General features: G+C 40.8%; 1 protein-coding gene across 1 annotated transcript in view; it reads left to right on the forward strand.

Annotated features, from left to right (window-relative positions):
• Nucleotides 1-7,330: 7,330 nt before the first annotated feature.
• ccn2b (cellular communication network factor 2b) overlaps nucleotides 7,331-14,145 on the forward strand; it is a 31,545-nt gene continuing 24,730 nt past the window's right edge. Inside the window, exons 1-2 of the mRNA XM_034126198.1 lie at nucleotides 7,331-7,446; nucleotides 10,624-10,840. Coding sequence (XP_033982089.1) covers nucleotides 7,393-7,446; nucleotides 10,624-10,840 — 271 coding nt within the window. The 5' untranslated portion in view covers nucleotides 7,331-7,392. The remainder of the gene's footprint in view (nucleotides 7,447-10,623; nucleotides 10,841-14,145) is intronic.

Genomic DNA, 14,145 nt, shown 5'->3' on the forward strand with positions numbered 1-14,145 from the left:
GGCATATTTTATCCAAAATAATGCATTTTTGTGGGGCATGACGAGACTGACTCTTCAGTCAACCCTGGCATTTTCAGGGGATTGGTGGATTTTGTTTCCTGCACACCGTGCTGGAGGAGCACCCGAAAACCGCCACCATTTTTAAAGGCACGTCACCACATTGATTTTAAGAATAAAAATAATAATTATTAGTTTGTTACATCTTCAGCTTTTTGTATTACTGTTGATTATACTGCTGTTCTGTAATATATATATATATATACATATATATATATGATATACATCATATATATACATACATATATGTGCAAGTGTTACTAATGCCATTGTTTTTAAGTTGTTGTACATAGTACTCAGTCTCAAATGCTTAAATTGTTTATGGAGGCATTACAATGTAAGACTGGTAAATTAACACTGAAAACTCCTGTTTTTTTTTGCATTAAGTCATACTGGGATGTTTGCTGAAATTGATTGCATGTGGCACAGCCCTACCTAGAAAATATTCCACCAGCCGCCATCTTTGGCTTCCTAGGCAACAGTCTGGGTGTTTCTCAATCGCGAGTATGCTTGCTTGGTAGCACATGTTTGCCGAGCATCTTGCTTCAGAAGTGAGTCAAGAATACTCCCTGGCATTCGGAAAACGAAGAGTGGAACACGCTAGCAAGTGTGCAGGTGTGCGTCATATGAGAGGCCCCGCCTTACATTTTCCACCACAGATTTGGGGAAATTGGTCCGTGCGCAAAGCATTGTGGGGATTTTAAGACCGCGGAGTCTACACATGTGCAGCCTCGAAATTTCTCGCTACGAAGTACGCCGGGCTCGGTAGATTTCCAAGTATGCTGGAGATTGGAACAGTACTTCGGCGGCACTCGATGACGTAGTATGCTTGAAATAGTGGCTCTGGAGCAGCCTTCCTCGACATTGAGAAACACCCAGTCTCACGCCCAGATTCCACCTGGTCCGTCTGCGCCGCGTTACGGCCGCGTTACGGCTGCGCTGCGGCGTTCACAGCCATCGCGGCCACTCTAGTCAATGGGTGCTATTCCACCAGACGCGCCGCGTTACGGCTCAGAAGCGTCCAAGAAGCGTCTTGGCGCTGTGCTCCGCTCAAAATAGGATGCAAGTCTATTTTCGACGCGGCGTGAGGCGTTGCAGAGGCGCCGGGCAGGAAGTGGAACGGTCAGAGCATCTGGCCCATCCCGAAAATAAACTAATTTTGCAGACCCTATCCCTCCGTAGTCTTTCAAGTAGGAGGAGAAATGCCAGCTTTCTCCTCCGGTTTACAGGCACTGTGTAAATTATATATATAGAATAATTATGATGATGAATGCATTTTTTTACCACTAAAATACAGCAACACATCTTTGATTCATGTCGTTTATAACTGGAATATTACAGTTATTATTAACTTTGTCTGTACAAAGTAGCCTGTCCAGGAAATATGCCCAAATCAGCAAAAACTGCGAGCCGGCAAGCAAGACGCTCCGCTTATGAAATGCTTCTGAAACGCGCCTGGTATGGTACGACGCCGGACCAAAACCGCGGCGCAGCCGTGACGCGACGCAGACGGACCCGGTGGAATCGAGGGGTCAGGGAAGCGCAGCATCGGTCCATGTCGGCGGAAGTTAAAGGCAATGTGAGCGTCCATTCCCATTAAATAACGGAGAATTTTACACCCGGAAGTAAGTATTCTCCTAACTGTCGATTTTACAGTGATATCTGCACTACTCATCAACTAAAAACATTTTTTGTCTTTTCAAGCACCCACTATCAAATATCTCTCCTGATTGTTGGCTCTTGACAATCACCTTCCCTGAATTTTACTCAGGTGTAACTAAAGTCTGATTTAAGGGTTGTTTATATTTCACATCATTAATCCAAATCTGTAAAGTAACTAAAATAAATGTAGTGGAGTAAAAATACCAGGTTAACCTTAAAGAAAGCCCTCAGGATTACAAAAGACCCCCATCACCCCAGCCACAAACTGTTCTGTCTGCTGCTGTCTGCAGGCGGTACTGCAGCATCAGGACTAAAACCACCAGACTCAGGGACAGTTTCATCCCACAGGCCAGAAGACTATTAAACACATGAACTTTGAAACAACATCCACAACATTCATCTGGCTGCAATTTACTAATTATTTATCTAATATATCATATTCATACAGACTCTTATTGCACTATTTCACTATTTTTCTTTTTGTATTTACTTGCTTTTTTTTCTTCTGTGTATCTGTTTTATTGTGTTGCACTGTTGGAGGAGCCTGTGACCTAAGATTTCCATCGTCATAACTACACTGTAGCTATGTACGCATGACCAATAAAAGGTGGGGGTGGACACGTTCGAGTCCTGTTTTGGATAGCGTGCCGTCGATGGGTTTAATTTAGGGCTGTCAAGTTAAAGGTGGGGTAGGTAAGTTTGAGAAACCGGCTCGAGATACACTTTTTGTTATATTCCATGGAATGCTCTTAACATCCCGATAGCAATGAATATCTTAAGTGCTTTGACAAAAAATCCATAACAAAATTGTATCTGTGGAAGCCGGCCCGGCTAAAATAACTGGATGGCCTACCTGCCTGTCAGCCTTCCATCTGTGCACAAACTTATCCCGTGCCCTCATTGGTCATGTGCGCGTTCGTGTGTGTTGGAGGAGGGGCTCTGTAAGGAAGTGGGAGATTTTTTCCGGCTGTGTATTTTCAAATTCTAGCACACTCAGCTGGTTTCTCCAAAATTACCTACCCCACCTTTAACGCGTTAAAAAAAATAATAATAATTAACGTGCGATTAACGCATTTCTCCTCGGCCCACCCCGTAGTTTCAGAGCCCAAAGGCTTGACGTTGTTGTTGTTGTTGTTAGTTGGATGGTGGGAGATTCTAGCGAGAGATATGGATACAAAAAAGGTGTTTTAAACAGCAAGCCAAGCACACAGCTGATGCTGACAGCCCCGCTCCTGCCGCTCGCTTGCGGCAGACCACGCTTGAAAGTTTGCCGGGGACGCCTGGACAACAACAGCGATAGCTAAATGGGTGGCTACAGCTTAACATCGTGGAGGACGAGGGGCTGCGTTAGATCATTCGGATCGCATCCAACGTGTCGACTGCACATCACAGCGCATTATTTGCCTGTTTGAGCAACTGGCTCAGTGCAAAGAAGTACACAGGGTTGGGAGAGAGTGTAAGAGAGAGAGAGAGGTTCCAGGTTGTTGTATTGAAAATATTCAGGAGAATATTTGTCATTGTTCAGAGGTTGTTGTGTTGAGAATATTCAGGAGAATATTTGTCATTGTTCCAATGATAATAAACAAACATTTGCATAAAGCATATTTGTCCACTCATATGTTGATAAGAGTATTAAAAACTTAAAAAATATTCCTCTAAGGTACATTTAGAAAAAAAAAATTGCGATTAATTTGCGATTAATCGCGATTAACTATGGACATCATGCGATTAATCGCGATTAAATATTTTAATCGACTGACAACCCTAGTTTCATTTAGAGATGGGCGAGTCCTGATTCATCCGGATCATTAACCCGGATCCTAGAAATGAGCTGGTCGTGACGAGTCTCCCCTCTCCATTAACCCGAGTCCTTGAGTCCCACACTTGGTGTGACGTACAAATTAAAACTATAAATTGCGTCACTCGCTACTCTCTTTATAACATGTAAAATCACATTACAACGTACCCCAGTCCATCTGCCTACCCTTTAGCAAGTAGGATAGCTGCCAGAAGTGATCGTTTGGCTCAGGGGAGGGGACGCGGATCAGTGAAACTTCCTGCAGACTTGTGGGGACTCAGAGGAGCCGACGGCTCCTAACCGTAATAGCATAGCAGATCCAGCCATCCATACTCGTCATGTGCACGAGCATAGCCCCTCCTCCAGCACCCGGCTCCCGCGCTATATTATGCACGAGTCAACAGCAGATTCGCAGATTCGCAAATCCTGACTCGCTGCAACACACAGCAGAGCAGACTCGTGCGGACTCAGAGCCGTAACCGTATAGCAGCAGATCCAGAGATCCAGCAGACTCGTCCTCATGCACGAGTCAACAGCAGACTCAGATTCGCAAATCCTGACTCGCTGTGCAACACACAGCAGAGCAGACTCGTGCGGACTCGGAGCCGTATATAGCAGCAGATCCAGAGATCCAGCAGACTCGTCCTCATGCACGAGTCAACAGCAGACTCGCAGATTCGCAAATCCTGACTCGCTGTGCAACACATAGCAGACTCGTGCGGACTCAGAGCCATAACCATATAGCAGCAGATCCAGAGATCCAGCAGACTCGTGCGGACTCAGAGCCGTATATAGCAGCAGATCCAGAGATCCAGCAGACTCGTCCTCATGCACGAGTCAACAGCAGACTCAGATTTGCCAAATCGCAAAATAACCCTTTTTTTTGTGATCAACATTTTTTATTAAAGCAAAATACACTGTGTAGCGGAGGTTAATATAACGTCAGTTTAATAGATAGATAGATAGATAGTACTTTATTGATCCCAAATTGGGAAATTGTTGTTGTTACAGCAGCATAAAAGGCATTTTACAATAAAACAAAACTACAAAATATACAAGAATAGAAAGAAAAATAAAATATAAAATATACATGTCGAAATAGAAAATATACATGCAGATATTATATATATATATATATACAAATATATATATATATTCAAAATATATGGAATAATAATATGCTCGTGAAATGCAACAACTTTTCGGTTTCACCGATAGGATTTCTACGGTCTTGGTGATGCTGACTCATATGACTCAAATGACTCGTATGATCCGGATCTCTTCAATGACTGACTCAGAAGACCCTGAGTCCGTAAAAGGATCCAGATTTGCCATCTCTAGTTTCATTCCATTTCAAAGTGCTGTTTGACGCTCGGCGTAAACTTCGCGCACTGCCACTCCAACATCCAATCACAAAGCTTGAGGACTAATCACGGGGTTTGTCAAGCAAAGCGCATGGTGTAGTCCTAAACGATAGCTGAGGATTATGGGTAGTGTAGTGGCTTCTGCCATCCTAAACTCCGAAAAAATATTTGTTTCTCCGAATCGAAAGGGGAAAATACAAAAGCATTGCACACAATTTAAACCAATCAATGTTGTGTAATTAACAAGGATAATCTGGTGTTTTTGAGTTGATGAGTAGTGCAGATATCACTGTAAAATCAATCGACAGTAAGGACAATACTTACTTCCGGGTGTAAAATTCTCCGATATCCAATGGGAATGGACGCTCACATTGTCTTTAACTGCCGCCGACATGGACCGATGCGGTGCTTCCCTGAGTGTCAAATACCGCCGCCGATGGGAATACATTGCAATCAGTTGAAAGCTCTTTGCGTCCGTTTATGAAGCTGAAGGAGACTCGGCGCGTCACAACTGCACGCCAAAGGACCCTGACCAAGCGTCACTATTGGACTATCAGGGAGTGAGACTGTGTTGGAACTTCACAGTCTAATCTCCCGACTTGATATTTTTATATTGTATTCAATCAATATCTTTTTGGAAAGGGAAACTGTGCGCAAACAGCAGTAGATATATATTCATTTATTAAAAATAAAAAAGAGGGGAAAAAAGGGCACTTTCTCTGGAGGAAGAAAAAGGGCAGGGGCTCAAGCCCACTTTGATGTCTATTGGCGCATTTCCACTGCAGCGCGTAGCACGGTTTAAGCGTGCCATGCCAAACCCCGCCCGTTTTTTGTTGTGTTTCCACTAGGGGTAGTTCCGGCTAACGGGTACTTTTTCACAGTTTTTCTGGCCCTCCAAAATCGGGGTTCTTTCCGGGCCAACAATTGGGCTGAATATGCTAAACTAGTGACGGCAAGGGGGCTACAACATATTTTAACGTGATTTAATTGTAATAGACGAAAAACCTTTTAAAATGCGTGTTTTCTGAATGGAGATCGGCTAAGCTAACGCAGTATATGCTCCGACCGTCCACACTCACAACAACGGCCTACAGACATAAATAAAGCAGCGACTGTACTCGCCATGACACAGACAGTCTGTGGTGTGTACTTGTTTAACTTTTGTCTAGTTTCTGAACAGATATGAGGAGCTGTGAGCTCTGAGTGCTAACAGCTAACGGCTGATGTTGGTTTTGTGGTTCTCATTGAAGATGACGTCACGGCTCCGCCTACACTGCGTTACTATAGTTACTACCCTAGTTCCTAAACTGTAATGGAAACGCAGCATAAAGTGAGTCTGGCCTACCAAGGCCTAACTATAGCGTGCTGAACCGTGCGAGGCCCTGCAGTGGAAATGCGCCATATGTGTGCACGTGCCTGTTGGCAAGTAGTTAACTTGTGAAAGTTAGATAGTTGTCATAAAAGTTGTCACAAGGATTCAATGTCGTGGCTTGCAATGTCAATGCTACAATCAACAATTTTGTCAGAAGAGACATGAGCAGACCCTCCAGAAGGTAGAACCTTTTTTCTTTACCTTAACCCTAATTCTGTCAGTTTGTTATTGAGTCTTACCAAGTCTCGCTGAAGGAGAAGTCTCGTTATGAAATCACGGGAGAGGGTTAGGACTTATCCAGCTAAATATTCAGCCTTGACAAGTCAAATCTTTTAAGATAACGCTAAGCCATGCTTTCTGTAATCAAACACAACAAACCAGGCACAGACTGGGGCTGAAAAACATGCACTGTTCAGGCTCATAAGGTCTGTGCACAGCCGCAGTGCCAATAGGCGCGTGCACATTGACAACAGTGGACTTGAGCACATAAAAAACGAGTGTGTACAGTGCCTTATGTGAACTGCAAATATTATTTTTCCTCATAAAAAAGTCCTGGAGGATCCTTCTGGTGTGTCTGGAGTGTCCTCATACTCATGTTTTCACCGCTGTCTTCTGGCAAAAAGTTACATTAAAAAATAGCAAACTTACCACATCAAGCAAAAGGAAAAGGACAGGTTTTATTTCTCTGTTGGGTCCTGATAACAGCATGAGCCTGTTAGTAGCAATTGCAAAAACAAACTTTTATTGGACCATCTTTGAAGTGCTTTTACTGGAACAATTTAAACAGATAGTTTTCCCATAAGTCACTTTGTCACAAAAACATGAGAAAATAGAATCCAGGTTAAAAAAACTCAGAAGTTACCCTGCAAAACCACAGGGTTTCCATTTTGTCCACCAACACCCTTATGAACTATGGTGTGAGCATGAGTCTGTCTGTGAGAAGGCCATTGGATTTGGAATATTTTCACCTCTCACAGCACAGTGGCATGGCTCTGGTTTCTCCGGCTACACCCACAGGGCTGGTATTTAAGTCCGGTCCTCCTCCCAGTCTTCATCAGTCTGCAGCACGGAGAATAACACGAGTGAGCCTCCCTCTTCAGGAACCATACTGCTGAGTGGACTGCAGCCTGCACAGAAACATGCCTGTGGAATCTTCAGACACATTCTATGTTCTCCTGCTTATTATCTCATCGGTAAGTTTGATTTTAAGAATCACATTTTCTCTGATGAAATGAAACGTGATTTGGGGATGGACTTATATCTAGATGAAGGTATTGTGCTGTGAAAATGTGCAAGGAAATGTGCATTTAAGTCTGCATGTGAATCTTTAGTGTGTAGTCATTCATCATAAAGAGCCAAACTTGTGATAATAGAGTTCAGGATTGTTGCATTTGGTAACAATGTAGAGTTCTGTCAGTTCTTGCACCACAATACTCAGAGAAGTATTTTTCCTCATTATTTCCCATCTGTTGCTCTCATGTTTTCTTCCTTAAACCTGCTGCCTCTATGCTATGCATGCACTTATTGTAATCGCTTTGGATAAAAGCGTCAGCTAAATGAAATGTAATGTAATGCTGGGCTGGTGCTGAACAGTGGAAGGAAACAAAACATGGAAAATATTTGCTGGCCCATTTGGTCTCAGTCTGCTGTTGCCATCTTGTGGCATTCTGTGCAGCCATATACCAGACCAAAACAATAGGAGCCTCTGCTCTATTGCATCTAGTGCATTCTCACTTGACCTCTCACATTTTCTGTGGCAAATTGATATTTTCATACTCATTTAATTGTGTTATAGTATATTTATGGGGCATTGCAGTAAACATGTTTGTTTGCCATGTCTTCGGTAGGCCACTGCAGTTATTTTTGCACAAGATGTTAGGCTGAGAATCTGTTTTCCTTATGTTTGCTTTATGTTCTTTTTCTTGTACTCTGGCCAGCCAAAGTCACTGTGGGGTGTGTGGGCAGAACTTCATTTGTCCCAAAAACCTCAAGTACACATGTTACAAATTTCTTGAAACACATGTCCAATTTTAAGATGAACATGTCCTCATTTCTGATAGAAAGAACGTTTTTCATTTGTTTGCTCAAGTAGTTATAGTTCCCTAAATGTGTCCAGCTGGGGGGAAAACATGAGAAAGTGCCTGCTTGTTCTCCCAAACCTTAGAGGTGGAGCAAAATAAGAGGGTTGCAGCAGGAAATCAGAGCATGTACTGTATCTTATTGGTCACTTGGGAACAACACAACAAACGTGAAGACAGCCATAAATAAACTTGGTAAGGCTCTATAAATTGCTATGTTATGTGTTAACAAATAGTTACATGTTTGCCAATCCACATGCACAGAGCTAAATGATCATTCATTTGGAGTGTTTGTGCCAAATTTTATTCCAAGACACAAGTATACTATCTGGCACTTTAGCACTTCAGCAAATGCTCCTCTATGTTCTAGTGCTGCTAGATTATGACACAAATCATAATAAGGATGTCTGTTTATTCCTGAGACCACAATTACTCAACACAATCATCTATTTAGAAAACACAAATGTATACAGTTCAAAGTTAAATGCATCATTCCGGTGCACATTGAGTGCAAAATGAAAAGGCTAGATCTCTAGCAAACAATTGAATCATTAACACATGAATTGTATTGATGTGAATGGTGATGGCGCTGCCATGGATCCCTACAAAGGGATCCCCAGCCCTACTGTGTCCTTTTGTTGTTTGCTGCTTGACTTGAGGTTTACAGTGGGTTTATTAGTGCTCATTTAACTTTCTAATTCTGTTTGATGAGAGGGCTGAGTGGGAACTAAAAACAATGAAGTTGAAGGCTGTAAAACAATCAGAATCAGAATACCTTTATTAGTCCCACGGAGGGGAAATGTGCATAGTTACAGCCGGAAAAAGAGCCACAGACAGCTTAATGTTACATATGTTAAATATGTGACATGCATTAAAAAAAAGTACTAAGTTATGATATAATAACAAATATAATAAAAAATAAAAAGTTACATAATTAAAAAAAATACACATCCTGTAACAGTTCTTAGGATTTAGCAGCCAGGTATATATTACACAGTTATTAACGGCATCTATATATATTGCACATCTAGCACATATTGCACATAGGTGGTTGGTATTTAACAGCAGCAAGTTACACAATTTACAAAATACAAAATACACACCTTGTAACAGTTCTAAGGATTTAGCAGCCAGGTATATATTACACAGTTATTAACGGCATTTATATATTGCACATATTGCACATAGTTTGTTGGTATTTAGCAGCAAGGGGTGATATAGTCTGTGTTGTGGTGTGTGTGTGTGTGGGGGGGGGGGGGGGGGGGGGGGCTCAACTAGGGGCTGTGCTGGTTGTATAGTCTGACCGCTGCAGGAAGGAAAGACCTGCGGTATCTCTCCGTGAGACAGCGGGGGTGCAGCAGCCTATTGCTGAAGGTGCGCTAAGACAAGCTAAAAGTTTAATAGAGGCAGGAGAACTTTAGGATTTATTATAATTCTCCGTTGATTCATTACTAAATGTGACACCTTTTGCCTTACATAATGTATTTAGATCTTTTGATATTATTAAACAAAGGTACTATCGCAGCTGTCCTGGTTTACTAAATAACTGAGCATAGCATTAGTTCAGGCAGAGCACAGAAGTCACAGTTACTGATTAGCATCATTTGCTTTCCCATTGGTTCATTCATCAACCGTCTGGCTACCAGCTGACCATGACTACTGAGATGCTCAGATCAATGCTGTTCCTGCTGCTACTTGTTTAATGTGATTTTTTCATCTATGGTTAAGTTAAATATGACCATACAACTCCCCTATTTAAGAAGCTCAATCTTTTTAATTTAGCTGAAAACAGCACTGGTGTTGCACAAAATGTTCCATAACGAAATGCCTCATAACGTCCAAACACACTTCCCAATTAAGATCTGAAGTAACCAACTACCCAAACCAACACTTTGTGTAGAAAGCAACAACCATCCCACAGTTCAATGATGATCAGTGTTTAAATATCCAATGGACTGAATCCACATCTCTCATGTATTATTTCTCAATAATGGTTCAACAAATTACACAATTGATGTACTGTAAACCACCAATTCAAATGTTGACTTTATAAGTTCAGTTAACCAAAATATATGTATTTCTAGAACATAAACAGTCGTTTTGGTTATTAAAACAGAACATATATATATATATATCTTCTGTTATAATTTATTTGGTATTGTATCATTATTTTAGCCCCTGTATATGACGTCTGTGTGTGTGTGTGTGTGTGTGTGTGTGTGTGTGTGTGTGTGTGTGTGTGTGTGTGTGTGTGTGTGTGTGTGTGTGTGTGTGTGTCTGTGTGTGTTTCAGACAGTGGCCCAGGACTGTTCCCAGCCCTGTTCCTGCTCTGCAGCCCCCCCGCCCTGCGCGCTGGGCAGCAGCCTGGTGCTGGACGGCTGTGGCTGCTGTAAGGTGTGTGCCCGGCAGCTGGGGGACCCCTGCTCCCTGCTGGAGCCATGCGACCACCACAAGCAGCTCTACTGCGACTACAGCCTGCTCAGCGACTCTGACACCGGCATCTGCATGGGTAACTCTATAACAACAGTGTTGATGTGTCTCCCTCTGGTGCTAATACTCAGCTATGGTTTTCTCTTGTCAGGACATTGTATATATTATCATTTAAAAAATAATGTTTTATTTTTTACTTTTGGGGATTACCTTAACAAATACAATGCAAATAAATAAAAGAGAAACATGTTTTTTTACTGAAGTGTATTATGTAAGACAACAGAACAATATGACCTTAGGAAAGAAGAAACCAAGATATTTAGGATCAGAAATGATCTTATTTATATGAAAAGCTGCCTTTCATGAAGCAGATTCAGACAGCAGCCTACACACCAGGGGTGGGCAAACTTTTTGGCTCGGAGGCCATTATGAGTTTTAAAATCAACCTGGTCTCACCAGAATGCGTGACTCCACCACGACTCCTTAACACCGCATTGCGTGGTGGAGTCACGAACTTTGCTACATTTACGTGTCTGCACCACGCAAACAACCCGAATGTAAAGTGAATGAGGCTCCTTTGTCGTGGTGCACACACGCATTTCTACAACGTCCAGCAGTGAGCTTTTATTCTATAAAACGTTTTTAAAATCTACTTTATAGCTTGTAGTAACTCACAGGAGGCTTCTTTTATTTTATTTGTATTCATAATAATTTTTATTTTTCGTCAGAATGTATTATGGTGCATTATTCACCAATGTTTGTTCTCAAAAAACAATGCATTGTGTGTAATACAACTGTGATTTTTATTAAATTAGTTCGTTTTTAAGGAAGGCCAGAGCTTCAGCTGTGTCAAAGAGATTGTTCCCTTTAGTTAACGTTATTTAAAAGATAATTATATTCCTATTTGATTAAGTACCCTTTATTGTATTACGGACCCAAAGAGCTGAGCGTCCATTCCCATTGGATAACGGAGCATTTTACTCCCGGAAGTAAGTATTCTCCTTACTGTCCATTGATTTTATTTACAGTGATATCTGCACTACTCATCAACTCAAAAACACCAGATTATCCTTGTTAATTACACAACATTGATTGGTTTAAATTGTGTGCAATGCTTTTGTATTTTCCCCTTTCGATTCGGAGAATCAAATATTTGTTCGTAGTGTGTGGATGGCAGAAGGCACTACACTACCCAGAATCTTCAGCTATGGGACTACACCATGTGCTTAGAACGTGTCCTACACCCCCCCCCCCCCCCCCCCCCCCCCCCCCCCCTTAGGTCACAGGCTCCTCCAACAGTGCAACACAATAAAACAGATAGGCTACACAGAACAAATAGTGCAAGTAAATACAAAAACAAAAATAGTAAAATAGTAAAAAGTGAAATAGTGCAATACGAGTCTATATACAAGTGATTGGAATATGATATATTAGATAAATAATTTCTAAGTAGCAGCCAGATGAATGTTATGGATGTTGTTTCTAAGTTCAGGTGTTTAATAGTCTTATGGCCTGTGGGATGAAACTGTCCCTGAGTCTGGTGGTTTTAGTCCGGATGCTGCGGTACCGCCTGCCAGACGGCAGCAGACAGAACAGTTTGTGGGGTGATGGGGGTCTTTTATAATCCTGAGGGCTTTCTTTAAGGTTAACCTGGTATTTTTACTCCACTACATTTATTTTAGTTACTTTACAGATTTGGATTAATGATGTGAAATATAAACAACCCTTAAATCAGACTTTAGTTACACCTGAGTAAAATTCAGTGAATTCAGCCAACAATCAGGCGAGATATTTGGTAGTGGGTGCTTGAGAAGACTAAATATTTATCTGCAGATCCCTATAAAGCATATTCATTACTCGTTATTCTCTACTAATAGTTAATTAAAAACTGTATATAATGGCTATTTTGCACATCCCTTTCAAGATTTCAAGATTTTCTAAGGTGTATTGACATATCATATACACAACTACGGTGTAGTTATGCAATGAATGAAACACTTGGGTCACAGGTTCATCAACAGTGCATCACAAGACATCTATCGATATCTGTGTACCTCCACCATTAAACATATTCTGCACATTTCTTATACTATCTACGTACATCTTATAAGAGTATAATTAATATGTATAATATCAGTTAAAATAAGTGCTTCAACATAGTTAACATTGAAGGAAAGTTGATTGTCAAGTTCCAAAACAAACCATGCAATATATTAGACGTTAAGTACTTTGTCAGGCTTAAAATCTGTAGATACCCCCAAAGCTTTTTTCTTATTTAAAAGAAGACCTTAACCTAAAGTATTCTTTAATGTTTAAATAAAGCCTTATTAGTTTGTCTGTTTTGCACATCCTCCTATCAGGCACTAAACTGTTTTATTGTAGAGATCACTTACAGTATCTTCTTGATATTTTCTATTCTATATTATTTATATCATTGACCTTCCACTTTCCCACTATATTAAGAGTATGTACTCTTAATATTTAAATGTTTTCATCAAATATAACACATTCAAAAGTGCTTTACAAAAATGAAAGACATTAAGAAAAAGTCATTTTAAAACAGTCAATAAAAAGCAACCCAATCTACCTGCATTGCATTACTCTAAACGTGTAATAACGTGCTTTAACCAGTAGGAGGTGCGGGTTAAAAAGCTGTCAAGTTTACAGTGTTAACAAAATAAAATATACTGCTGTTTCTGGTTTAGTTTACGACGGATATATTCTGTTATTGTTTTGATATTTTTAACACAAAAGCGATGTAAAAAACCCACAGCAACACAGAAAAGATGGTCTTAACATGACCCAGCGGTCTAGTAGTTAATAAAAAACAATAATATCAAAACAAATTATTACTACTAACTTTATTGTGAAATTAAAATAGAACGGTAAAGAATAGTTTCCGGTCCATTCTGAGGCCCGATCTCTGTAGATAAATAAAGAACTACGACAGATGTGTAATGTTTAATGCAGCCAAACCATTCATTACAATGCATTCATGTGATGACTTTCAAAGAGTAAAGCAAGCACTGCTGAATAAAGTATGATTTGATCTTTGACGAAACGTTTTTTTCATTGGAATGCAGTTGGAGGTCAACCAATCACAGAGCTTGAGGCAAAGCGGAACAATAGCTGAGGATTCTGGGTAGTGTAGTGTCTTCTACCATCCACACACTCCGAAAACATATTTGTTTCTCCGAATCGAAAGGGGAAAATACAAAAGCATTGTACACAATTTAAACCAATCAATGTTGTGTAATTAACAAGGATAATCTGGTGTTTTTGAGTTGATGAGTTGTGCAGATATCACTGTAAATAAAATCAATGGACAGTAAGGAGAATACTTACTTCCGGGTGTAAAATGCTCCGTTATCCAATGGGAATGGA

Source organism: Trematomus bernacchii, unplaced genomic scaffold, assembly GCF_902827165.1.
Source record: "Trematomus bernacchii unplaced genomic scaffold, fTreBer1.1, whole genome shotgun sequence".
In the NCBI taxonomy this organism is placed as follows: Eukaryota; Metazoa; Chordata; class Actinopteri; order Perciformes; family Nototheniidae; genus Trematomus; species Trematomus bernacchii.